We start from the raw sequence: 27,076 nt of genomic DNA on the forward strand, positions 1-27,076 counted from the left end.
CCACTAGGTGGGAGAACCGAAAGACGTCATCCGCAGGGATGTCCGTGCCATCCTGAACAGGATGTGTTTGATCTACCCAGCCAGCAAGATGTTCACTTTTATCATGGAGGGGACAAAATCCAAAAACTCCAAACAGCGTGCAGGTGGGGAAGGGCAGGATGGTCTGGGAGATTGTGGAGTACTTGAAATGGCCTCGTTTCACACTTTTGAGAATCCCATCGTAATAATTGGATTATTGGGACCAGCATGGTAACCCAGCCTAAATCAGTGAAATGTGAGATTTACCTATGTGTAGCATTTTATGGAAATGCTTTAAAGTGTTTAAAGAATGGGATTTTAGATAGGCTTTTTATTTTCAAAGTGTCTTTGTACTTTCCCAAGACAGGCAGTCTTTCAAATTAGCGGCATTGTGTTTTCAATCTCCCTTGATGAGTAGTCGTCTTGTCTTGGTAAGAGAGTCCTAGGGAGAAGAGTGACAGTGTTATTGTGCAAGTGACTAAGGGAACCAGTTCATCTGATTTGCTCTCTACAACTACCTGAAGGGAGGTTGTAGCCAGATGGGGGTTGGTCTCTTCTCCCAGGCAAGCAGCACCAGAGCAAGAGGACACAGTCTCAAGCTGTGCCAGGGGAAGTTTAGGCTTGAGGTGAGGAGAAAGCTCATCACAGAGGGAGTTGTTAGCCATTGGAATGTGCTGCCCAGGGAGGTGGTGGAGTCACCATCCCTGGAGGTGTTCAAGAAGGGATAGGACATGGCGCTTGAAGCCATATTTTAGTAGCCATGAGGTCTTGGGTGACAGGTTGGACCTGATGATCTTTGAAGTCTTTTCCAACCTTACTGATTCTATGATTCTATGGAAGAAATGTCTCTGCATGATACTTAACTTTAAAGAAATCACACGTTCTCTGGTGTTTGCAGCTCAGTCAACTCTATAGTCATTGTGACAATATCTTATCCTACTATAACCAGGAAGTTCAATAATATATCTGCTATAGCATTGCAAGCTCACAATTGTCTAAATTACCTGGATGTGAAGTTAACTGTAATATTGCACATATATGGTAATGGGTAATAGTGAAGAGTACAGGGATGGCTGTCAGCTTTTAGGTGCTGTCTGTGAAGTAGTCTGAACTTTGTTTGCTGTTCATCCCATAAATGACTTGGAGAATCTGTCATCAGCATTGGGATCAATGCTTCCCTACAGTGAATGCTGAAGTTGTGCAAGCAACACAAACTGGGAGGGCTTTCTTCCCCAGCAGCTTTAAACTTGAATATGCATTTGTGATTTTCTTCCTTTTAGAATGCCTGGAAGAGCTTGGATGTTTGGTTGAATCATATGGCATGAACGTGTGCCAGCCGACTCCAGGGAAAGCCTTAAAAGAAATGGCAACTCACATCGGTGACAGGGACAACACTGTGCGCAACGCTGCGCTCAACACCATTGTGACTGTCTATAACGTTCACGGCGACCAAGTGTTCAAGCTGATTGGAAATGTGAGTATAACTGGCAATAAGTTGGTTTTGTTCTGTTGCTTTATGAAAAAAAAAAGACAAGGGGGTTAGTACTGCTTTGTAATTGGCCATGCTATGTCTTGCTGGTGGTGTTTGGTAATGCTGAAAGATGCTACGCTATAGAACCTCTAAAAGTTTAAGTGGTTATTCTTGAGTGTGGGGGATACAACCTGGGTGTTCATGGATGAAATACTCAATTGAAACAACTGAATGAAACACTGACTTTCATGGGAATTAAGTTGTAAAGATTAACTAGGTGTTGGGACTCCACATACTCTCAGCTTTTTTTTTTTTGTGCCTGTCATCGCCAACTGCTTTGCATTTCAAGTCTGATAAAATTTGGTGTGTTCCCTCTGTCTTATTGCACCCAGCAGCTTAAGGTTTGTTGTCAGCACTGTGTTGGTTTTGTATTGCTGCTGGCTTGTTCTCTGGAAATCATACCTTGCTGTGCCATCTAATGTGCACTGAAAGCTGCAAGGTTGCAAAACTCGGTTTCCAGTCTCTGTAAAGCAGATCCACTGTTGTCTACACTCACTGTGCACACAGATGAAGCGTTCTGAAGTATACTGAATTATGACAAAGATCAAAAGCTGTTAGACCACTTTTTTTTTTCCTGTTCTGTTCTCTGACTCTGTGATCTTGGCAATGTTTCTAACAGCACTTAAAATGCTATGTTAATGCCTGTGTGGATTTCTTGCGTTGTGTTACACGCTGTGGTACGTACAGGCTGTTGGACGGATATTTTATGGAGTGTGATGAGCAGGGAAGCAACTTGCCTTTCCATCTTCCTGAAATGTTGAAATGTCATGTGACTCAGTTTTTTCTGATAACAATCCCCATGAGAATTAATGTTTCACTTTCATTAATGTTTTAGAATTCTCATTTTAACTAGTGGTCAGAATGCAGTCTGCCTCCTTCTCAGTGTTGTGTAGTCTGTTTGCTTTTGGATTTTCCAAGTTAGGAACTATTACCACTTGAATCCTTTAGCCCTTTATAGCCATAACTTTCTGAACTTCAATATGTGGTCTGTCTTGTCCCAAAACATATGGCTTGTCAGGAAGGTTTCCAAATCATAGGGGTGCTGAGTGTACTTTGCACAAAATTGTCACAGCTACATTTGTTCCAATGCAGTTATTGGTAACCTTCAGTCTTGTAGGTAAGCAGATAAATATGATGCTTGTCATTGCTTGAGTTGGGGTGTTCAGTTGACTTACCTTGTGTTGAGTTTGAATTATGAGCACATTGAGCAGGTGAACTCAGATGTTAGAACTCTGACTTCTGTGATATGGTCCAGAGTGCTAAAGCATTGCCTGGGCTCCTAACAGGACATAGGAAGGTGGGTGGCAATTTTTGTTTGGTCTCTTTCCAGCCACAAGCAACAATTAAAAGCAGATTTGAATTCAGGGTAACTGGTTTCTTGGAAACTGTGGGCTGGAAATAGCTATATTGAGCGATGCAACATGTCAGTATGGGTTAACTAGCTTATGAAGTAGCACCTGGCAGTCCAGAGTAGCATTATTTGTTTGGTGGTAGCATTGACAATTCCTACTCTTATTACTATACACCGAAGTTCTAATACTAAGTGGCGCATCTCCTATAGATGACCAAGGCTTCTAAAATCCATGCAGCTCAAATTGAGTGCAAGTGTCATGTGTTACAGCTTTCTGAAAAAGACATGAGCATGCTGGAGGAAAGAATAAAACGATCAGCTAAGAGACCATCTGCTGCTCCAGTGAGGCAGGTGGAGGAGAAACCTCAGCGGGTGCAGAACATGAACGCCAACGCTAACATGCTGCGGAAAGGACCGGCGGAGGACATGTCCTCCAAACTCAAGTACGTGGTGGTGGCTTACGGTCTCTGGCCTGCCTAGTCTGTGTGCTAATACCATGTCTGGCGATGTTGTTTCAGTTCTTGTGTCGTCATCTTTGCACGTTGTGAAAATTTGGCCAAATAATGGAAAACAAAATGTCTGAAGCTCTTTTTTTTTTTTTGTCATGTCTGTCTTGAAATCTTTCTAAATGGTCTTGTGCCTTTTTTCACTGCTTCTCCATGGACAGAATTATGTATCGCACTTATAGGATGTAAGTACTGCCCACTAACTCCTTGGTAGCAAGGCTCTTGTATCTTTCAGTTTCCGTCCTAGTCACCCCTTCTCGAGGGTGGCAGGTTTACCGTGGCCATTTGTAGGTTATTTATGAGTGTCTGACTTAAAAGACAGAAACCAAAGCTATGGGTTTCTGCCAAGGTGACTATAGATCAAACTGCAGGCAGATGTGGCACTCCCACATTAAGCAGCTGTTAGTTCCTATGTGTTACATTTAGATTTGGTGCTGGATGCTGTTATTAACTGCTTAGGGCAGGCATACAGCACAAGGCTGGATGAGCATGACTCCTAGAACCTGATGCAACAGTACCAGAAACAAAAAGTTCATAAGCTGTATTCCTTGCCACCCACTCATTATCTTGGAATAAAAGTCCCTGTTGAGAACTATGTATTAGAACATTTCCATCAAAACTGTAATATGCAGCACAAGTCATGTGGGAAGCTGGGAGTTTTAGGTGCAGATGAGCTTGCAAGGTTGCATCGTCTCTGTAATTAACTCTTTGTTATCATTTTTACTGCTTTAAATTGTGCTAGTTCTCTCAAAATGAGCAAGGCCACAGCTATCACAGGTGGCCTTGTTGTGGGTTATAAGAGAAACTAGGAAGGCTTGTAACATGCAGCTGCTCATCTGACCTACAAAAGCATGTTTTATAAATGGCTAGGGAAAGGCAAAAGGGATTCTCAGGGGGCTTGAATCAAATCAGAACTTCAAAATGTGTAGTGTTTTATTATGAGAGCTTTAGGGCTACCAGTGGATGCTAGTGCTAGCACTTTTGCCTCTTGTCTGTGTATAATGAACACCTCTCTCCTGGTTTCTGTAGCCAAAACCGCAACATGGGCAATCACTCTGAGACGGCGCATACGGTTCCGCGGGAATTTCAGCTGGATCTGGATGAAATTGAAAATGATAACGGCACTGTCCGGTGTGAGATGCCAGCACTTGTGCAGCACAAACTAGATGACATCTTTGAGCCAGTCTTGATTCCTGAACCTAAGTGAGTCTACATTTAACTCCTATGTGAAACCCGTAGGACTACCTTAAAACCTGTTTGGAGAAGTTGAATTGACTGTGCCAGTTTCTGTGTTCAGACTTGTTTACACATGAAGGTGGTTTTGGCTCATTTGAAGTGAGATGTCAAAGCAACTGTCTGTTGTACTGCTCTGGAATCTAGATAGTCATTACTTGTAATGAAAAACCTCAGTTCTGCTTGTGTGTTTTTATGGTAAAAGGATTTTGAGTTTGTAAATGCATGATCAGTGTCTTTACAAGTAGTGCAAGACAGGTTAAAAGAAGCGACTGCTTCCTTGATTATTCTCTGTGAAGAATTAAGTCCTTTTCCCTTGCCTCTAAACAGTTATTGAAATATATATATAGCAATTCAGTGTAAGCAGAGCTATCTCTCCAAGGAGTAATGCATCCTGTTTTCTTCATCTATTTAGAATCCGTTCTGTGTCCCCACACTTTGATGACATGCACAGTAACACAGCTTCTACTATCAACTTTGTCATTTCCCAAGTAGCCAGTGGTGATATCAATACAAGCATCCAGGCTCTGGCACAGGTAAGTAAATGAAGGTAGCAACTAAACTGACGGTACTGAACTATTTGTCTGCGAGGGTGATGAGTTGCACTCTGGTGGAGCAATCGTGTCAGGTGACACGGACTCTGCTCAGAATCTCCCTGATGACAAAACTAAGTGCACAGGGGCCATCTGACTCGCTTTAGCAATAGAAACTCCACTGGGATGATGTAGAACAGACTCTTAATACAGGAGCATTCAAAAAAAAAAGGAGGGGAGGAGAAAAAAAAAAAGGCATATCTGTTTTTACCAATTATCTGTGCTGTAAGCTTGAAAAGGCCAGTTAAGCCAGTGAGACTTCTAAACTGTTCTCCTGCACATACTCAGCAAAAGAATTGCCTTGCCTCATAGCACTTCCGTGCTTCTAGAGTAGTTTTTAACTACTTGCAAAACTTTAATCCTGAAGATTTTTGTGAAGTTATTAATTCCAGAATCCATCATGCAGCATTTCATGTTTTCCTTTGTGTATAGGGTAGGACTGCAGATCTCAAAAAAAAAAATCAGTATTTGGTTGTATTGAGATTAGAAGGCTGTGGCTGCTGGTTTCAGGTGAAAGCTTAGAATTTGCCAACTTCAAGGGCCAATTCTTGGTCAGGGCAAGAGGTTTCCTATAGAAAAGTTTCTAAATTGCAGTTATTTTGCATTATGTTGAATTTACTATGGTGTTTTGGTTTTGCATCTTAGATTGATGAGGTTCTCAGACAGGAAGACAAAGCAGAAGCTATGTCTGGCCACATTGACCAGTTCTTAATAGCTACGTTCATGCAGCTTCGGCTAATCTACAACACGCACATGGCGGATGAGAAGCTCGACAAAGATGAGATAGTCAAACTTTACAGCTGTATTATTGGGAGCATGATCTCGGTAAGGCTTTGACAGAGAAGGTCAAGTGAAGAGAAAACAATTTCTCTGCAAAAGTTGCAGGAGAATGGAGTGTCTGTGCTGTATTACTGCTTACTTTTGAGTCTTATTTATGAAAGCTTGTTGCTGGTTGTCTTCTCACCAATGCACTTTTGGAGAGGGAGTGGGAAATGAGAAACTGGGGAAGGGAGGAAGGTCTGCTTGTTGCTTCTACAAAATACAGCCACTCTTAACTGTTTCATTAAGCTCTGTTTTATTACTTCTTACCTTTGAAGTGCTTAGTTGATGGTCTAACTACTTGGAGAAGTCTACTACTTGAAGAAAGTAGAACTTTCTTCCTACTTGTGGTTTTATTGTTTCATGTTGGGGGGAGATAGGAAAATGTCAAATGCTTTGACAGTGTAGTCTGCAGAAATACTTATATGGAAGCTTTGTGTGCAGAGGAAACTTGTAATGTTGTCTTCAATATGTAGCTGTTTCAGATAGAGAGTCTGGCTCGAGAGGCCTCCACTGGTGTGCTGAAGGACCTCATGCATGGCCTTATTACATTAATGCTGGATTCTCGGGTTGAAGATCTTGAGGAGGGAGAGCAGGTCATCCGATCAGTCAACCTCTTGGTAGTGAAAGTTCTGGAAAAGTCTGACCAGACCAACATCTTCAGGTATATAATGAAAATTCTGCAATTACTGCCTCACCTGTTCTTGTGTGTTCATTGAATGGCCAAGTTTGCTTTGATGCCCGTAGAATCATTCAGCTGGCTAATGAGGAGTTAACACTGACCATCAGTGGTGATCACAGTTTGCCTGCACAATCTGCAGGGCTTGAGGCAGGCTAAATGAACCAGCTAATTCCATATGTTTTGGAATTCAGCAGGCAACCTTTTAAACTCTGGCAGCATAGTAGAAAGGGAGAAGCAGCTTTTACACAACACAACATAAACTGCTGGACTACCCCCAGTCCCTGGTGTGGTATTCTGCTGGGAGTTGGCATCTCTTTTTGTGTGTAACACTTTTCCTCTAACCGTTCTAAATTTATTTCTTCCAGTGCTCTGCTGCTTTTGCTGCAAGAGAGTCTGCTAGCAACAGCCAGCCAGTCTCCTAAGTTTTCAGAACTTGTCATGAAGGTGAGCCTGTAGATGAAATTTTGAACTTACTTGGTTTGTCTGAATCAGCTTACCTGGAAAAAATAGATCTGTTGGGAAAAGGAAACCCAGAACAACCAATCAAGAAACCTAGTGACCACACAACTTGAAATAATTCTTAAAACTTTTCATTGTAGTCTTCTAATTAGATGTTACATCTAGTGACTATAATGTACACCAAGGAGCTTAACACCTGCTAATAGTTCCAGATGCTTGTGCATACTGATGCAGACTCCACAGAGGTGTGCAGTCACCTGCTTAATTGCTTAGGCACTGCACTGTGCTGTTGATTCAAACAGTCCCAGACTGGAGCTGGCTTGTATTTTGGGCAGAGTAAACATGTATTTAAAGCATGAGTGTGATCTTTTTAGATTAAAAAAACACCCTTTTGTAACTGGAATGATTTAAAGGCAAGTTAGGCATTCTCCATGAGGCTAAACCAAAAGAACTCATGCTGTGGGTGTGTGCACAGAGCACATCTGCAATGCCCACTGAATTGTTTTCACGCAGAGCATTCAGTCTCCTGTTCTTGGTAGAGAAGTCAGTGCTATTTTTGTGCATCAACTCTAAAGAAGAATCTTCAAGGAGTGGAGGTTGTCCTTGCCCTTTCTTTTGCTATTAATATATTTATAGAAGGACTTTTTGTTGTCCTTCACAGCAGAGGCCAGTTTAAGCTCCAGTTGTGCTTTTGCCTCTCTAATTTTCTTCCTGCATGATTTGGCAACATCCATGCGGTTGAACTAATTACAGAGAGCAAGTATGTACTAGTGCAAATACAGACTCAATGCTTGTCTGTATGGGCTAGCAGAGTCAAGTGGTTCATGACAGTTTTCCATGATTTCTCCTCAGACAATTAAATGTTGCTTCTTAGAGTTGTCTTGCTTTAAGTCCGCCTCTCGTTGCAGTGTCTGTGGAGAATGGTGCGTCTGCTTCCAGAAACCATTAATAGCATCAATCTGGATCGAATTCTATTGGATATCCACATCTTCATGAAGATGTTTCCCAAAGAGAAGCTGAAGCAATGTAAGAGTGATCTTCCTATAAGGACGCTGAAGACTCTACTTCACACCTTGTGCAAGCTGAAAGGGCCCAAGGTCAGAGCAGTCACTAGTCGTGGACTTTTAAACTGGATGCTCGTGTGGCCCCTAAAGTTTTTTGTTTATAAAATACATATTTGTGTTTCTTCTCCTTTTAGATCTTAGATCATTTAACAATGATAGACAACAAAAATGAATCTGAGCTGGAGGCTCACCTGCGCAGAGTAATGAAACACTCCATGGACCAGACCGGTAGCAAAGCCGATAAGGATACAGAAAAAGGAGCTTCTCGCATAGTAAGTTATTCCTTCCCCCACCAACAGCACACTTACATATATTTAGGAAACAAGCTTAACTTCAATAGTGGAATATCAAGTAGTGATTGCCTTTCAAATGTGTAGCTGATGTTGGAAATACTCTTCTAATTTTGCTTTTGTTTATGGCTGTTCTGGGAATTTGCAGCGTGTTTCTCTTATTACCTGAATATTCTGTGCGTATTCCAGAAGGAAGCGCTCTCCTGGGTGTTCAGGCATGCAGTATAGGTTTTACTTGATCTACTAAGCTAATCAAAACAGGGTTTAAACACTGACTTCTCAGATGGAGTCCTACAGCTTGATGATGTCCTTACTCCTTGTTCTGTGTAAGGAGTGGCTATGTAAAATCCAAATCACTTCAAGGTATTCATCTTTGAAGCTCTGTATGCAGCTAGTGGGTCTGATGTGACTGTGGGTTCACCTGACTTCCCCATTTTTATTCACTTTGGTTTAGAAGTCTCCCTTTATTTATTTATTTAGGAGGAAAAGGCTTCAAAGGCTAAAGTTAATGATATTTTGGCAGAAATATTTAAGAAGATTGGCTCCAAGGAGAACACTAAAGAGGTAAGTGTTCCACTTCTGCAATGAAGAGGGCATGGTAGGTTAGAGTGGGGTATGCAGCTGTTGTAGTAATGCACAGGAATTGTTCCTTCCCAGGGTCTGGCCGAGCTGTATGAATACAAGAAGAAGTATTCTGATGCAGACATTGAGCCCTTCCTGAAAAACTCCTCTCAGTTCTTCCAGAGTTATGTGGAGAGAGGCCTCCGGTTGATAGAAACGGAACGGGAGGGGAAAGGACGTATTGCTACTTCTACAGGTAGGTGTTACTGCACCTGGGTCAGTTGTTTAGGTGGTGTTGGATTGGTTGATGGGTTGGACGCGATGATCTTGAAGGTCTCTTCCAACCTGGTTTATTCTAAGTTACTGTGCACGAGTGCTCCATTTATAAGGTATGGAGATAAAAAGGAGAAAGCTACTAGTCCCCTGCTAGAAGCTAGTTTGCCAGGTGCTTAGGGAGTTCTGAGGCAAGTTACTTCTTTTCTTGGCACTTGTTTGCTTTGTGAGGCACCATTTGCCAGGTACTCAGTGTTCTTTGTTGTAAAAGAGGTGATGCAACATCTTAATAAAAGAAAGATGTTGTAGCCATCATCACACCAAATGTAGAAACCATCTGAAAGGCTTGGTAAACAAGTGGTTCTAATTTGTATCCTGTGTGGTTCTAAGACTTGGAACTTGCCATTCATTTCATAATGGAATTACTTTTTGTTGGTTTTGGATAATGTAACATCCTTTCCCAGCCTTTTGTTAGGGAAGCTATAAACTTGCTGTGTGCCTTGGAGAATACACTGTGTCAGATGGAATTGTAAGAAGCAGCAGCTTTAAATTATCTGAACAAGAAGAGAGATTAGAATTGCAGTGATCTCTACCCGAAGTGCTCAACTTTGAAAAAGTCAAAGGACTTCAGATTTCTAAGCCTGCCAGTTGTCAAGTTCTCTCTTTGGACATCATGGTTTCTGCTGAATCCATGTCAGCATCTTCCTCTTCCCTCCCTCTTATTCAGAAGTGTTGCTGAGGCTGACAGCTGGAGCTGCCCTGCTGTCCCTACTTAGATGTCTCAATTTCTGTTCTTGGTTTTCAGTCATCACTCATGCAGGGAGATAAAATGGCTGATGTGCTTATACTAGTAGATGCAAATAGCTTGGTGTTTATAGGCTGGTTGATTCTTCATCCATTGCCCCTTATCTTAAGGAACTGACCATGAGGCTTACACTTTTTTGTTGGTTTTAGTTTTAATACTTTTTTTCCCTCCCCCTCATTCTCCAGGCATTTCTTCTCAGATGGAAGGAACGTGTGTTCCTGCTTCTACCCACACGGTATCTTCATCCATAGGAAACACAAATGGGGAAGAAGTGGGGCCTTCAGTTTACTTGGAGAGATTAAAAATCCTCAGGCAGCGTTGTGGCCTTGATAACGCAAAGGTATTGCACTTGACAGCTCTCATAAATCCCACGGGCAACTTTTAGAACTCAAATTACTGTTTCTGCTGTGCCAAAGGCAGTTTCTAATCTGAATGGGTGATGTTTCATTGCACTGCATGTCCTAGCTATCCGCTGCCTGTCACCATACCTGGTATAAATGGCTTGAAACTCGTTACTTGGCCAAGCAGGCTTATGTTTCAGTCCACTCTGTTTGCAGCACTGGTGCATATGCAGGTTATTTTTCCTGTGTTTCGTTGTCTTTTGCCCTGTAGTTGAGTCTCAAAGGTTGGAATAACTACAATTCTCTAAAGGCTAACCAGTATTGACCTTTGTTTGAATTGAAAGATGTGGAAGTTTTAGATCTTTTGCTCTGAAACAACCATAAGAGCCGAGTGAAGATTTTGCATGAAGAAAACTTCATTTTGGCTGTCTGGATGCTGGGACACAGAAATGCTGAGTGAATCTAGTATTGGAAACTGGTGGGCCAAAATTTGACCAGAGTTCAGTGGTCAATGCAGTAGGAATCTGGAGCCCATTGCTGCTGAGTTCATTCCAGGAATAGTCATCCAGGCTCGTTACTGTTTGAACCTTAACACAAACTTGAACATCAGCTCACAGCTCTGAGGAGGAGAAATGTTTCCTAGAGGATAGTAACAGAGTAATTAATGCATATGGAAGTATCAGTTAGGAAAAGAACAGCAAATGGACATTTTAAGTCTTTGGCAGGGTGTATCTTGCCAGTCAGTCCAAGTTTCCTCTTCTCATCCCTCCAGAAAACTCATTGGCTGTTGATGTTGCACACAGGCATGGACTTCCCTATCTTGTGTTAGAATTCAGACTGTTCAAGACTGCAGCAGGCCATCTCAGTAAAGCAGTGGTCTTCTATGAATTTTTGATCTTTGTATATTCCTACTGACATTAAGCTAAAATTGAACTACTCACATGGTAGGAATTCCATACTGCAGTTAGCTTTGCATGGTTCTGACTTTGACAATTGACTTTCTTGGTCCAGATCACCTGTGTTGTATTGCTCCTTCCCTTTCCTGTGTTTGTACTGTTTCCTGTGAAGATGAGAAGCCATTATCATGGTTTGAGCTTCTTATATGGCATTTGCCACTGTCTGAGTTAACACTTCGCTTTCCTGCCCCATAGCAGGAGGACAGACCACCTCTGACGTCTCTGCTCTCTAAACCAGCACTCCCTACAGTTGCATCCTCTACAGATATGCTTCACAGTAAGCTCTCCCAGCTCCGTGAGTCACGGGAGCAGTACCAACATCTGGACCTGGACTCCAATCAGACTCATTCCTCTGGCATTGGAACTACCCTGGCTTCATCCTCTTCTGCAGCTGCTAACATTGATGACTTGAAAAAAAGATTGGAGAGAATAAAAAGCAGTCGCAAATAGAGATGCGAGAAAGACCGCATCACTCTTGCTTGGGCTGTCTTCAGCTTTAGTTTACTAAACTAGAAGTCTTCATAGTTAAATGGCCTCATTTAGGCCTAATGTATACAAACTGGTTTATGTATAATACAGTGGATTTTGGGGGGGGGGGGGGGGGTTGAGTCATTGTGGCACAAGTATTTGTACATACTCTGCTTCTCAGTGAGCATCTCTTTGACAATAGAAGCCTGTCTGTGTATTAGTTTTAGTGTACAGACCTATAAACCACCACCACCTTCTTGCTTAAACTAGTTTCTCATAACTTGGGTTTTTTTTTTTAATTTGTAAAATGGTCTTTCAGATCTTTTCCTAGTTCTTACTCTTTAGTGATTTCACTTTTCATTTTGTGAATTCTTCTCCATGTAATCCCTGAACTGTTGATTCTGTATGGACACATGGCATGAAGTAACTAATTTAAGTGTCTTTTGTAAATAAAGTTTGCATTAACTATACCAGCCTCTGTAGGAACAGCAGTGATTGCTGGTTTAGAGAAGTCACTCCCTATTCCTGAATGTTAGTGACTGGGCATCTAGAAACTGAACTGAGCTGTCCTTGACATGGACCTTGGGGTTTGGATATTTTATGAGGAAGATGAGTGAATATATGCTATCTGTGGATGCAATCCTGAGACTTTGCACTCTTACTTCTATGAGCAGTAGTGCATTTTTCCTATAGTTGCTTCTTTTGTTTCTGAATAAGTTTCTGTAACTTGAGAGTAAGTTGAGAACATTTAGTTTGCTGAAGTGTTCATTTTGAAGTATCTAGTCATTGTGATGCCTTTACCCAGGTTAAGCATAATCCCCTCTGTGTGCAAATGCTTGCTTTGAGGAGCCTGCTGCTGTGGATATGGAATAGATTAGCAGTGATGTACAGTTGGTGGACTCATTTATCCTGAACTCATTTGGCTAAGCAGTTTTCCTTGTGAGGGTAGACATCACCGCCACATTCTTTTTGCTCTGAAGCATCTGATGTCAGCAAACTCTACTGTTTTGTATAACTAAGACACCTGGTAGTGCTAGTCTGCAAAAGCTGTAGCCACTGCTTTCGTTGTAAGAAAGTGTTCTGATTAGCCTTTTTCAGAAGCTGTGAGTGTGAAGATGGAGACCTACACTGCATAGCCTTTCTAGCCCTTTCATCTCTAGGGAGGAGATGTTTTCACCTTTCTGCTGCACTTCCACGTGAGCGCTGGTTGTGAAACAAATTGCATACCTGTTCCATAGCTAGAAGAGAGTTGTTGAGGAGTTGGACAGGCAGGCTTAAAATAGCACACTTCTGCTCTAGATTTTAATCTGTTCCACTTAACTGCTGCATTTGTTGTTTGCTCTGTGGACCAGCAGTCTCTGCACTAGGGCTGTTACTGAAACTATCTTGCCTGATTACAGTAAAAATGTGCTTTATATTAGTGCCTGTACAACAAAGCTATACCAGAGCTTCTGCAAATGGCTGAATCTTCCTTTTACAGGACCCCTGGGCTGGGGTTGCAGTTGACCTAATACTGCCTGGTGCTTATGGTGAGTTTGTACACTGATAGCAGGTGACTTGTGAGCATTCTCCATCCTGTGTTAATTGACACTATGCTGTTGCTCCACCACCTTGATTTAGTAGTCGCAGTCTCCTCTCCTAAGCTGAAGTGGCCGTACACTTTCTTGTGGAACAGAGCTGTGTGACAAGTGGGGGTTTGCCCTTATTGGTAAGTGCTGAGATTTTTGCACACTTAAACTGGGGCTGTTTGTGAATAGTTTGTGTTGGCTGGCACTAGAGTTACTGCCACTACCTCTCAATTACTAGCTGCTTTTTGAAACTTACTGGCATTTAAATTACTGTGTTCCTTTACCATGTCCAGCAGATGTTTTCAATCACTGTTTGTTAATTAGCTCAGGATGTTTAAAACAGCAATGCCTGCAAACCTGCATACAGATATCTTAAATTTGAAGCTGAATTGGAAGTGAAATACAGGAATAATTGAGTAGCGGAAGATGAAGTTGCTTACTATGAATGAGCTTTTGCCCTGTGTCTCTGTAGTGTTTGGTTGGACTCAATATCCTGGGAGTTCTGAACTAAAACTTGTGCACATAAATTAATAAAGCCTAACCTTTAGCCCAGACAATATTTAAATAACATTAAACTGAATTTTAAACATTCTTCCTCTCTATGTTTTGTAACAAGTCAGTATGAACAGTGACCCGCTCCAGAAAGACGTGTGCTTCTGGTTCCCCTCTTAGATCTGCAACCTCTCACAGGTTATTAGAGAGCAGTGCAAAGGTGAGACTGAGAATTTATATGCCAGAAGGGCTAAATGTGTTCAGTGTCTGCTGCCTGTGATTTTTTTTAATTACTTTAAGCACTAGTGCAACTGGAGTTCTTGAGGGTTCTTTCTTCAGACATTTTTGAGAGGCAGTTTTTATGCTTGCTTTGGGCAATCAAATTGGGCTGTCTTTAAATCGGTTTCCAAATGAGCTATCTTCAGAGAGGTGACCAGACAGTAATTGAACAATAACTTTTATTTTTTTTCAATATCCAACTAATTTCAGATGGTTAGCTCTGCTATGACTCTTCAGCACAGTCACTCTGCTCCTTAATGTACTCTGTGTGAAGCCCAACAGAATGTCACTGTTACCAGCTTCTGTGACTTGATGGCACTACGAATGAGGGGTTTAGGAATACAGGGTCCTAAGGAGCAGGGACAGCTTGCCAGTCTCCTGATGGCTTTAAGAGAGAACTGGGCTGAACAAATTGGCTAGTCAAGAACACTTGTGTACTGTTGGGTTCTCAGTGGGCTGCTAATTGCTGCTGAAGAGGAATTAATGAAAGAACTGAAGCTGCTTTTGGGAGTGATCTCTAAACAAGCTTTGGAAGATGACCAAATAAATGCAGCATAGGATGCTTCCACTTTTGGGCCTTTGACACTGGGCAGGAATTGCTTCCTTCTGAATCTCACTATGCAGGTGGAAAATACACGATGAGGACCTAGCACCACCTGCCACGAAGAAAAATACTGCCATACAGTAATGGAAGTGCTACTTAACATGTTCGAGCTCCTATTCCTTTGTAGGATGAACTCTGTACACCTGGCATCTGTAGTTTCTTAAGATGCTGCCCTTGTGGTGCTTTATTTGTCTACTATTGCAGCTAAGACCAATGCCTGTCTTACCAACACAGGTTATAGTTGCTTTAGTTTTTTTCTATTAGTATTGTTCTGTGTAATGCCATGGTTACTGCAGGGTAATTATCTCCTGTACATTCCCGGCTCAGTTTCTAGAGCAGAAAATGAGTTGACTGGAAGGGAGGAAATGGACAGTGCCTGAAGGCATAGTCGTGCTTACAGTGACTGATTCAAGGCCATCATCTGAGGTATAAAATCTGTTGATGGTTATAGCTGATAGAAGGGGGAAGAACTTGAAGTACAAGAGGTAAGCAGCACAGCTTGTTGCCATTCTGTTGGTACTCCTGGCTACTGTGATGGCTCAGATTCAAGTGCAGCTAAACTCGGCATGAACAAAAGGAAGAAGATGGATTTGAGAACTTTTATTTTCTAGGGAAGACACTTCCCTTTGTCGAGTTGTAAGGCCATTAACGTTCTACTGCAGAATCTTCTGTGCTTAGGTTTTGAAGAAGTGGAGCATTGTAGCAACCTGAGAGCAAGCAAGGAGAGCTCCTATTGCCCGTGTTTCTCAATGACTTTGCGCAGCCACTTCTTCAGGCGGAACACGTGAGTGTAAAAGCCGTATTTGCCGTCTCGGTCGCAGCCTTCTCCCCATGACACTATTCCCACTTGATACCAACGGCTGTCCTCTGGGTTCTAAGGCAAAGAAAAGTGGGATTGGCATAAAGAGGAAGGGACTGCAATGCACCAAGTGATGGATAGCGCTTTGGAATTCGGCCTGGCACCTACTAGATAACACAGGTTGTTGGAGTAACGTTGTCTCGACTCTTAAACCTCTAAGTGAGAACTGACCTGCACATTCTGCAGCTTATTTTTCTATGTGCAGAGTACTTGGTACACAGGCAGGATTGGGTGACTGCAGGATTCATCTCAGTTGTTCAGCTTGGTTATGAGATGAGTTTGCTTCAGCCACTCAGCCTCCATCTCTGCTGCCAGTTTAAAACTGAGAAAGGTTCAGCATAGCACAAACCTAGTGCCATATATTTTATGAGCTTGAACATACCTTCATCACAAAGGGTCCCCCACTGTCCCCTTCACAGGCATCTCCTCTTTTTGAGTCTTCAGGACTGTAACCTACAGGCAAGAAAGGTTTTGGACATTTGACTGTAGGGGGAGTGGCCAGTGTTCATCTTTGCCTTGAAGTATTGCTGTACACGTTTTCTGAGACCTATGGGATTGCTTACTGCTTCTGCCAACCATTGTCTTAAATGTAGAAAACTGGTTTGGTTCTTATGTGATAAATAGGACAGCTAACTCTGCCTCTGCCTTTGTAACATCCTGGAATCCACCATATTCTCCAGCCCTCTGTGCTCTCATTCCTGTTTCCTTTCACTGGAACTGCTGTTAGTGTCAGCTGCCACTGTGTTCGGCAACTGTAGCCTGAAGATATTTGAGCCTTTCTCTTGTCTTAGGAACTTGTGTGTGTGTGTAATACTCTATGTACCCTGTTCTTTCATTGTGTTTACCATAGAGACACATTACTGTCCTCACATTCACCTTCCTGTCATTCTGCAGTCTCTGCTTTTTTTTCTTTCCTTTTCCAGCTGACTGTCTTCCTGCAGTCTTGTTATGAAGTGAAAAGGGATCCAGCTGTAATTCCTGATGAACTAGACAGTGTCTTTGCATTTCCCCATCACCTGTCTCCCCTTTTCTGCTCTATTTCTGCAACTTGGCTATTTAAAGAAAATTTCTAGAAAAAGAACCTAAGATAATACTGTATTGTCAGTATGCTCAGGAAACTGGCTTCCATCCTAACTCAAGCAATCATGTTTGTTCTTGGATGCAAGCAGTCCAAAGTCATTGGAGATTTGCTTTTGGGAACTGAAGTCTGCACAAATGGAGAATGCAGCAGAAAGTATTAAACTGCTATAATCCATAATCTCTTTGTACCCTAAACTCTATGCTCATTTCTCTTCTCTCAGAACAGGTGTAGTGCCAGAAGAGATTTAGGAAGGTACAACAAGGATTACCAGAAGTGCAGGATGCTTTCTGTATTAGGGAAGATTAAATAAATGCTTCTCAGCTTGGAAGAGAAATGAGAGCTGTGAAGGGCCCATAAAATAGCATATAATATGGAGAAGAAATAACTGTTTCTTGTTAGGAGTACAGGTGTGTGCCTTCTCAAATGTATTAGAAATGTAACAGACTGAGGAACTGCCTTTTTCACACATGCCTAACCTGTGGAGCCTGCTGCTGCAGAAGTTGTGGGCGTAAGTATGAGTAGACTCCAAAGCATTGAGACAAGCTAGTAGAGAAGGGGTTGTTTGGCTACTGTGTAGCATAGCTGGCGTGCAGCCTTTAATTTAGGAAGTCCCAGAATTGTTCCACATGCTGGTGAAAAGATAGTTTTGTGTGTGCCATGTTCTCACACAGCTGTTGCTGTCTAGCAGAGCTGTGCCACCAGGGTAGTTAGCTTAATACAGCATGCTGTTACAAAACATCATTTGTAGCTTTAAATTCTCTAGCCTTCATGTTTCCTGAGAGCTGAAAATGTCCTTACCATAGGAAAGTTACTCTGTATGGAGTGCACTTGCAAATTTGTCAGAGAATAACCTTTCTGTGTCAGCTCCACCAGGAGCTCAGAGTGTCTCTTCTGTGACAAGTTGGTCCTGTGTCTCCATTGCTACTTACCTGCACAGAACATGTTGTCAGTGACTTTAACTTTGGTGGATGCCTTGCAGATGTTTTGTTCTACAATGGGCACGTTGAGCTGTTGCAGAACTGTGGGGAGGTTGCTTGGGCTAGTGGCCCATGTTTCTTTCAAGTTCCCCCAGCCAGTTACTCGTCCTTTGTAACCTGCCAGCATCAGCCTGTGGAAGGAAACAGAAATGTGATCAAATATGTTGCAACAGCTTTTCCTGCCTGGTGCTCTTGCTGCAAATAGCTTCAATAAGGCATCCTTTTGTCTCTTTGGAAAGGCCACAAAAGGGTGCCTTTCACAGATGAGGAACTGTGGGAAAGTCCCCTCACCTCTGCACGATCTCTTTGGTAGGCAGGCAGACAGGATGGATGTAGTCACTGAAGATGACCGGTCTCCTCAAGTGTATGAGTGCAATGTCTCGGTCCATGTTCTCTTTCCAGTTGTACTTGGGGTGGATGATGATTTTATCCAACAAAGCAATCTTCTCTTGATTCTTTTCATATCTGAAATAGTCATGAAGGGAAGAACTTGCTGTACAGTAACAACTGAGAGTCTTCTGGGGTTCATGGTAGTCTCAGGTGTTTTGTATCCTCTGAGACAGTGCTCTTTTTACACTGGAGCACCCCTTTAGATTTTTCCATGCTCTGCCCTCCCATTCACTTTAAGCAAGCAAGGCCAGCAAATGACAGCTCCATGATGGCCTGCTCTACTGAGCAGCACATGACATGGGGTTTGTACGATTCCTTGAATACTGAGTGATAGCCTAACCTCATTGTATCTCATGACTCCAAGAGGACTACTTCACTCTCACTTCGTCCAGGGTCTTACTTTGCTCTTACGTGCTTGCCAATCCGCACCAAGATGTCATTTGTAGTTAAGTTCTTGTCCCAAGGTGGATAATAAAGGCAATGAGCAGCAGTCAGGATCCAGCTGTCACTGATGAGGCTAGCACCACACAGCAGCTCTTGAGGGCTCTTTTTGAAGAGCATCACCTGCCTGAGAGCCATGGAAGACAGACTTAGCAGGACTGAAGGTGTGGCTGGCTGCATGTGTCTCGGTGTCACACAGAAGTGGTAGTGAGCAGGGAAGGGTGTTGCACTGTACTCTGTGTGGCTCTCCAGCAAGTCTTCCCTTGCTGTGTATATCTTATGTAGAAGTTCATTTACCCCATTTCCTTCACCCGGAGAGCTTTCTGATCCTCCCTGCTCCAGCAAAGTTGGAAACAGGAAGAAACAAAGCTGAAACACCCACACTCTTGTTCCCCAAAGTGGTTGTGTGCTTGGCTTGAGGGGGGAAGGTTTATTTCCAGCTGTTTTTGTACTGCCCTGTCAACCACTTGCAGAAGCTTCGATTAGAAGCCATAATGCCTGCATGCTGCATGTGATGGGAGACCCCTTATGTTTACCCCTGCTTGAACCAAAGAGAAGTGAGACACAATTTCCTAGGAAGGACTATGCAAAGATGATGCTTACCAGGGGGAACTGCCAATTTCTGCATCATCCCCATGGACAACTCTGCCTCTCATGTAGGACTCTAGCAGCTCCTTCTCAGTTCTGTCTGCTAGCTTTTTCTTCTCAAATAAAGGACGAATGCCACAATCTGAAAAAATAGGCAGCCTGGCTTTGTTACTCTGCCTCATTCACAGAGAAGCATTGTCTGCAGTCAGCATGCTAAGCTAGAGAGCTGAGGAAGGAAGTGCTTGCTAGTTCCATTAGCATAATTAAAGACTGACTTTTGGGGATCTGTCAAGGAATCTAAACATCTCCCCCTGATTTTGACAGCATTTGGCAAGCTGTTTTTTTGGAGGAACAGTAAGTGCCATAGGGGAAGTAGCAGCAGCCTTGCTACCAACTGTGATGCTTTATGTAGAGTTTTTACTCACCTGCTTCACCTGAACCAAAAGTTTTGGCATCAAAGAAAGTTTTGAACTCTTGAGTCTGGGTTGTACGTCCTGATAGTCCCTCCGGCTCTTCATCCTCTAGCGAGCTGTCTGAGAGAGACAAAGACAAACATGGTAAAAGGCCTAGCTGCGGTTTCCCTGTTGATCAGCAGAGTAAATGTTCCTTTCCCCCCATGGTGGGTCTGGTGGTTTAAACCCACATGTTCAGTGCTCCTTGTTCTCCACTGGGAGTTTTCAGGGAGAGCAGGATGCCTGAGAGCTGTAACATCTCTGCACCTGTACAGGGGTTTAGTATGCGTGGTGTTTGGACAAAGAGGACTTCGGCATGCATGGTGTGCATGCTTGTGTGCCTGGGCCTCCCAGGCCGAACGCTTCACCCTAGTCAGGTGTCCTGCTTTTGTTTGCCACCCCCAGACAAGCATGCCTACCCAGACCAATGCAGGCTTCTCACCGCAGTAGTGCAGATCACAGTACTCAAAGTTGGGTGGTTCCTCTGTGACACACCAGACACCTTCCTCATCTCCATCTGGATTCCGGCAGTAGTTCTCCAGCAGCTTTACCTCTGGGTCAAGTTGTTTTCCATGGAGCACCTTTTTGGCTTTCTCAGAGTTCCATGGCAGGCACTTGGCTCCAGACACAGTGACTGAGAGGGTCCCAGTGTAAAGGATGCCTTTCTCTTGCTCACAGGGCCCCGCTGTGGCTGGTGGTGTGGCCCGTGGAGTAAATTCAACTGTTGTCCTTTCTTGACCTGGAAAGACAGCTCTGCTTTATGGCACAGCTTTGCCCTTGGAAGTCTTATCAGCAAATAGCACTAGAGCCCCTAGGGCATGCCATTAAGGATGGGAGCTCCCCTTGCATTCCTACACATGTGGTGACTGTGGTTTACAGTGCCAGAGGTGGTTCTTTCAAGAGGATATGAGACAAGACTGGCACTGTGCATCACGCTTTGCCACTGAGATGTGAGGGACCATATTGTGTTCCTTTCTGGAGTGTCTTTGAGAACCAGCTCAAAATGAGTAGGTGCCTCAAGCATCATAATATGGATGTGTTACAAATGCATAGCTAGTCCATATTTGGGGGAATCTTGCTGTGGTATGCCTCTGAAATAGCAGGTTTAACTTTTTGCCAATGTGTCTAATAAGAGAAAAAAAAATCCTGCCAGGTTTTCCCCCCATTTTCTTGAAAGTGTCATAATGGCTGCAAGCTTTAAGCAGGTGTCCTGAGTGAATAGGCAAGAGCTAATTTGTTCTGTGGTAGTTGTTTGGCCTCAAGACACCTTCTGCTCGTGCACTGGGGGAAGCCCCACGTGAAGAAAGATCCTGTTTGACGAGTCACCCTGGTACACAACAGCCACTGAGCAAATGTCATTCACTGATCAAGTGAGGCCACCTCTGTGTGAGATTGACTTTTGCAATCATGTTGGCATAGGAACTGTGCACAAACCAAGCTTTTTCAAGTCCCACCACACTCGTGCATCTGTAAATGTAACAGTAAGCTGCTGTGGGTCAGGAACTAATGAACAGAGTGCAGATCCCTCATCACCCCACAGCAGAGCAGCATCTCTTCCCAGTTTGCCATGCTGCAGCCCAGGGCAACAGTAATGATTTTTAGAACTTCAGAACACCCAATGGTGAAGATGGTTGCTGATCTCTCTTGACTTTCACTTGGAAGAATCATTGCCTCTAGTCTCTGCTTTTGGATAAGACATTTCTGCAGTGAGAAGGTTCTCTGCTTTCTACCAGTTCTTCTGAGATGGAGGCCAAACCCCAAGGGAGACAGCTCTGTGTTGTGGAGAAGTGGGAAGGTGTAAGTGTAGGGGGATAGCTCTCCATCTTGTCAAGTGCAATGATGAGAGAAGGGCCTCTTCTCTTCTCTTGAGATGGTGGGTTTTAAACTGTACCTCTCTATCTGACTAAGGCAGTCAAGCACAAGTTGTAGCGGTTTTGGCCTAAAGATAGGAATTCAGCCTAGAAAAACCAATATGACTCATTGCTGTCACAAGTTAGAGGCAGCTGAGACAGGATTTTGAGGTGCTCCTGACTGGCAAAGCTGTAGTAGATTCCAGGGTACTGCTGACACTGGGTTTAATTTAGATCTGGGTCAGTGTGGTCTAGAGAAACTAGCACGTTAGAGGCATTTAGCCCGTGCAGATGTATGGGCAGCTCAGCCACTTCTCAGCTTCTTTACCCTTTAAGGTGCAGCTCCTCTGGTCAACACGATCTCTGTTCACATAAGATCCCTCCCTCCTAATCCCCTCCCCTGACATGTTCAGAATCAGTCTCAGAGCAGTTTTCCCTGCCTGTGAAGGGCTTGCAGGGCTGTAGCGCTGAGGCCTACCACACACTGGGATGGGACACTCCTCCCGTTCCACTGTTGGGTCTCGAGTGTAGCACCATGGGCCTCCTGTGTTGTTGTCTGGGTTCCTGCAGTAGTTCTCAATGAGGTTGGGGTAAATGGTGGCATTAAACCTATGAGGGAAAGCTGGTTAGGCTAGGAAGGAAGAACACCTTGGGGAACCCTGTAAGGGTATGCAGGAGCTAAACTTACTTAGGTATATGTGGGTACTTGCTTGTCCACACTTGACATTCGATCCCTGATTTGGTGTAGCTAATTGTCCCCTGATAGTTGTGGCCCAGCCCAAGAGCACAGTTACCTGTCAGAACACAAATGTGGTGTAAGCCAAGGCCAGTGGAAATGGATGTTGTCTTTTTCAAGGTCAGAGGCACCACCCCACAAATCCCTCTAACTTTTGCTGTGTGTATGAGCTTGTGCAAGCCTCATCAGAGGGAGCCCACACTGAGGCTCTGTGCCTTGCTTTGGCTGTAGGGGAAGGCCAGAGCCCTTCCAAGAGGCTGGGCTTGAGGACATTTGTCTCACAAGGAAATCTACCCCATGTAGTTTCACTGGAAGAGTTGAGCTGTTTGTGAAAGGATTAGTGAGAGAAAAAAAAGAGGAAAGAGGAAATTTCAAATTCCTCTTGGGCTCTTTTTCTTCCTCATCCCATGCAGGGAGGAAATTCTGCAGAAAGCAAGTTCCTGACACTTACTGTATCTGGGAGAGTGAGGTAAACATTTCTTACCTTCTAGACAAGCATCCAGAGTTGCCCTGGACTTTCTCTGACCCTGACATACTAGCAAAATGAGAACAAAGAAGCACATTATACAGAAAGAATTCAAACAAGCATGACAGTTTGCACTAATTTATCCTCTAAGGATAAAACACAAGTGCTTTGTCCTGGAAAGTGAGCTCTGATAAGAGGGTATCTCTCCAGGATGAGACAGAGCATTCTAAGGGCTAATATAACCCCTGCAGAATGTGAAACAACTTACCTTGGTATTTTGACCAAAATGCCTCCTGTGGGGAAGAAAAAAAAATACTTTATATATAGAATCATAGATTCAACAAGGTTGGAAAAGACCTCAAAGATCATCAAGTCCAACCTGTCACCACCGACCTCATGCCTACTAGACCATGGCACCATGTGCCATGTCCAATCCCCTCTTGAACACCTCCAGGGATGGCGACTCCACCACCTCCCTGGGCAGCACATTCCAATGACAAATGACTCTGTGAAGAACTTTCTCCTCACCTCCATCCTAAACTTCCCCTGACACAGCTTGAGACTGTGTCCTCTTGTTCTGGTGCTGGTTGCCTGGGAGAAGAGACCAACCCCTTCCTGGCTATGACCACCTTTCAGGTAGTTGTAGAGAGCAATGAGGTCACCCCTGAGCCTCCTCCAGGCTAAGCAACCCCAGCTCCCTCAGCCTCTCCTCACAGGGCTGTGCTCAAGGCCTCTCCCCAGCCTCGTTGCCTTTCTCTGGACACGTTCAAGTGTCTCAATGTCCTTCTGAAATTGAGGGCCCCAGAACTGGACACAGGACTCAAGGTGTGGCCTGACCAGTGCTGAGTACAGGGGCACAATGACTTCCCTGCTCAGAGTAGAGACACAGAACAGCAGACCTCGCTTAGCTGCTGCCATCCAAACCAGTAGACTGCCAGTAGCCAGCTCTGTTGCTACCACTTACTACAGAGCCCAACAAAGCACAAAAATAAATCTGATATAACCCCACTCTCCCACTCCCCAGGCCCAGGAATCAAGAGTGTACTGTAGTTCCTAAAAAGACCAAAGATGCTTACAACCTTCATCAACCTGCAAAGGAAACAACACTTGGGCTCCAGTACAGAAGTCCAGGGAGCTAAAGCTAGGACTTCTAAGGCCATATATAGATCGCATGTAGGTATTGTTCAGCTCTTTGAATCTACATCCCTACTGTGCAGCCTGGGGGTGATCACTTCAGAAACAGTCTACAGAGGCTGTATCTTGCTGGCTTAGACTCCTAAAGGTTTTTCTGTTTAGTATTGTATTCTTGGCTGTTCATCTTAACGTGGCCTTGGGGCTAGGAGAAAATCCCAAGAAGGTGCAGAACAACTTACCAGTGAGTGAATCTGGAAGCCAAAAAGCAAGGGATGGACTGTACAAAACTGTCAGCTCAGTGGTGCTTGAGCCACCTGCCCTCAGTGTTTGGTTCCTAAGGTTCCTTCTGTGAGTATCTGGAACTGTGGCTGTTCAGAGCTGAACTAGTGGCAGATGCAATTCAGGGTTGAGGGGAAGACCCTCTCCTTTTTACTTTATGCTTAAAATAGAGAGGGATGGAAAAGATCCTGAGCTCTGAGATGCATTCCCCGGAGTGCCTCCAGGAGGGAAGCTCCTTAATAAAACATGAGCTCTTCCTGGAGCATGCACACATCAGCCTCATCTTTGTTTTACCAGTTTGAGTCTTATGACCCCAGCCTCTGGCTGTGTGTGCAACCTGCTGCTCTCACTGCAGAGGCTGGCTGAGGGCAGGTTTCCTGGGCCTGCCTGTACGTACCGTCTGCACCGTGGATTCAAGGGCCTCAAACGCCTCCTCGTAGCTGCAGATCTCCTCCAGGCACTCTCGCTCCAGGTTTCCCTTCAGCATCTCTTCCAGAAATCCCTTGTTGGCACGGCGTGGGCGCTTGAGCAGTGACAAGGCCTGCCCCTTTTCCAGGAAAACTACTGGGTCAGAACACTGCCAGTCAAAGGGGAGCTCGCAGCAGGAGGACCTCTCTGTCTGCCCTTGTAGTTTCCAAAACTCACACGCAACCCCTGTGCTGACCCCACAGCCCAGCCTCCCCCAGTGCACCATGCAGAAACGAGAAGCCTGGTCAGGTCTGCACTTAATGATCAATACAAGCTCTCTCTACATCATCTGCTGGGACTCAGATCACTGGGGCAGAAGTGACAGGAATTTTCTGCTATCCTTGGCAAAGCTGCTCCGCTCATTTGCAGTTATGTAGAAGCTTGTTTGTTTGAAGCCTGCTCCTACTCCCTGCCAGCCACTGTATTTCTGTCTTGCAAGCCTCAGCTCACTGCAATAGGCTTGATTCCATATTCCTGTTCACAGACCCTGATTCAAGACCCGTAGACAGTTCTTCCCTTATGCATCAGTGGTCAGAGAGGACTTGACCTCATATTAAGAAAAGGCAGTAGAGTTAGAGGTTCTGATATGGAAAGAGAATCAGTGAGCATGAAGGCAGCATTCTGCAGATGACAGCTCAGATAAGGAACAGCTGGGGTGGTAATGGAGAATGGCAGGGGCTCAGGTCAGCTGAGGAACTCTAGCCCAGAAAAAGACCAAGGTTGTGTTACACATGATCCTGGGCTGAGCCTCATTCCCCTTCCCCACCATCTCATAGGTGACCCACACAATCCACTGAGCTATTGGCAGCAGGTGCCCTTTCACTCCCAGCTTCAGGCTTTTAGAAAGTCCCTCTGCCTTACCAAAAAAATCTACCACTAGCTCTACCCCTGGAAAGAAATAACCCCATCTTTCTTCTTCCTGTCACCCCCTGCTACTGCCTGTGCCTGTGCCACCGAGTCTTACCTGCATCGTGACTCAGTGCGAGCTGCAGAAGGCTGGAAAGGAGCAGGCCCCTCAGCACGCTGGTTCCGCTGCGTGCCATGCTGCACAGGCTGGCTGCAGGGGAGAGGCAAAGGCAGTGGAGTGAGCAGAGTCACAGCCCCACTGGGTTAATATTGAACCAGAATGAAGAAACAGGACTCCAGAGGTCGTCATGTGTCAGGGACAGTGAGACTCAGGCTCTTCTTATTCCTCCTCTCTTGGCATCTCTCCTTACTTTCAGGGCATCCTCATTTTCTTTCTTAATTGGTGGAAGCTGAGCAAAATGTCTCTGGATCTCCATGGGACTGAAGTTAGCAGGGAAGATGGCATGAGAGCTGGAGAACAAGCTTATCCCAGGACAGGGGAGAACTTGGGCTGTTACAGAGAAGTCTCTGTCAGCTCACAGCCACCCCAGTCAGAGCAGTTCACTCCTTTCCTTCAGTGCTACTGTGCTGTCATCCATTTCTTGGCACCATCACTCCCTTCCCACCATGCTGGCTCAGGTCCCTGCTGCTGACTTTTCTCAGAGGCTGTACTTGAGTAGCCTTGCAATCAGTGAAGTTTTGAGTTCTCCTTAGCAATTCCCAGCCCTCCTTCTCTCTAGCTGCAAGCCTCTCTGCTGCTTTTTCTCCCTAGAGACCAGTTGTCTTTCCTTCCTGCAGGTTTCAGCAAGCTCAGCCCCAGCTACTTTGGCATCAGACTGTACATTTTAAGTCTCCTCCTTCTTCCATGTCAAGGAGCAGAAGGGGTGCCTGTGACAGCTGATGAAGAATGTACATTTCTCTTCCAGTTAGGTCAGCAATGCCATTGGCAGTGCACACTTCCCACTGCATTACAATTCCCAGTGGCATGGAGGGGGATGAAGGAGCATGCATTTTGGGCTCCCTCTTTTATTCCTACCCCAGTGGAACACGAAAAAGTATATCCAAAAGAAAATAGAAACTCCGATGAGCAAGGAGTTAGTATGCTCAAAACCAGCCAGGAAAACAAGGGCTTCCAGGAACAGGGAGACAGGAATAGTCTGGATGTCATGACATCAGCTAGTAAGTCAATAACTGGGTTAGCAGAGCTGGGAAAGCTCTAATGATTCCTGCAGAAAGCAGAAAACTGGCAGAATGAGGAACCAGCAGAAGGGAGGGCAGGGAGAGAGCAGGATGAAGGCAGTCGCACGAACTGCCGCTTGGCATGAAAGTGCTTCTGCCAGCAGGGAGCATGTTTTGTGCTGTGCCTCTGTACAGCAGGTATATCTGTAATGTTTGCCTCCATAGAAGGAGTGCAAATATTAGCATTAGGGTGGCTGAGGAATGACTCTGTGGCCACTGGTACAAAGAGCAGTTGCAGAGACTCCCTTCCTCATTGAAGAGTTTCTCCTGTTCTCTCTGACACCCACCCCTGGCTTTCGGAGAGACGCCTTTAGGAACGGCTGGGATTGCCCTGGGTGGAGGGCTGTGTGCATAGAGGATTAGGCACAGCCTCAGAA

General features: G+C 44.4%; 2 protein-coding genes and 1 non-coding gene across 3 annotated transcripts in view; 2 read left to right on the forward strand and 1 right to left on the reverse strand.

The window, feature by feature from the left end:
- The window catches only part of CKAP5 (cytoskeleton associated protein 5), a 51,091-nt gene extending 39,011 nt beyond the window's left edge, over window positions 1-12,080 (forward strand). Inside the window, exons 32-46 of the mRNA XM_054161463.1 lie at window positions 8-143; window positions 1,299-1,492; window positions 3,171-3,343; window positions 3,568-3,591; window positions 4,436-4,609; window positions 5,055-5,175; window positions 5,878-6,057; window positions 6,528-6,715; window positions 7,099-7,177; window positions 8,101-8,289; window positions 8,391-8,528; window positions 9,027-9,110; window positions 9,204-9,363; window positions 10,371-10,525; window positions 11,678-12,080. Of these exons, the coding sequence (XP_054017438.1) occupies window positions 8-143; window positions 1,299-1,492; window positions 3,171-3,343; window positions 3,568-3,591; window positions 4,436-4,609; window positions 5,055-5,175; window positions 5,878-6,057; window positions 6,528-6,715; window positions 7,099-7,177; window positions 8,101-8,289; window positions 8,391-8,528; window positions 9,027-9,110; window positions 9,204-9,363; window positions 10,371-10,525; window positions 11,678-11,932 (2,250 nt within the window). The 3' untranslated portion in view covers window positions 11,933-12,080. The remainder of the gene's footprint in view (window positions 1-7; window positions 144-1,298; window positions 1,493-3,170; window positions 3,344-3,567; window positions 3,592-4,435; window positions 4,610-5,054; window positions 5,176-5,877; window positions 6,058-6,527; window positions 6,716-7,098; window positions 7,178-8,100; window positions 8,290-8,390; window positions 8,529-9,026; window positions 9,111-9,203; window positions 9,364-10,370; window positions 10,526-11,677) is intronic.
- On the forward strand, window positions 5,225-5,335 carry LOC128897276 (small nucleolar RNA SNORD67). Its single transcript, XR_008462291.1, has one exon. It is a non-coding gene; the product is annotated as a small nucleolar RNA SNORD67 (small nucleolar RNA).
- Window positions 12,081-15,584: 3,504 nt separating the features above from the next.
- Window positions 15,585-25,697, reverse strand: F2 (coagulation factor II, thrombin). Its single transcript, XM_009897368.2, has 14 exons — window positions 25,579-25,697; window positions 24,544-24,707; window positions 23,002-23,026; window positions 22,752-22,802; window positions 22,220-22,325; window positions 22,010-22,140; window positions 20,124-20,420; window positions 19,655-19,762; window positions 19,245-19,371; window positions 18,601-18,768; window positions 18,102-18,275; window positions 17,763-17,941; window positions 16,135-16,205; window positions 15,585-15,767 (listed from the first exon to the last, which is right to left on the reverse strand). Exons 1-14 carry the CDS (start codon window positions 25,655-25,657, stop codon window positions 15,624-15,626), a joined length of 1,824 nt encoding a protein of 607 aa, XP_009895670.2. The 5' UTR covers window positions 25,658-25,697; the 3' UTR covers window positions 15,585-15,623.
- Window positions 25,698-27,076: the final 1,379 nt, after the last annotated feature.

This window comes from Dryobates pubescens, chromosome 5 (genome assembly GCF_014839835.1).
Source record: "Dryobates pubescens isolate bDryPub1 chromosome 5, bDryPub1.pri, whole genome shotgun sequence".
NCBI classification, from domain to species: domain Eukaryota; kingdom Metazoa; phylum Chordata; class Aves; order Piciformes; family Picidae; genus Dryobates; species Dryobates pubescens.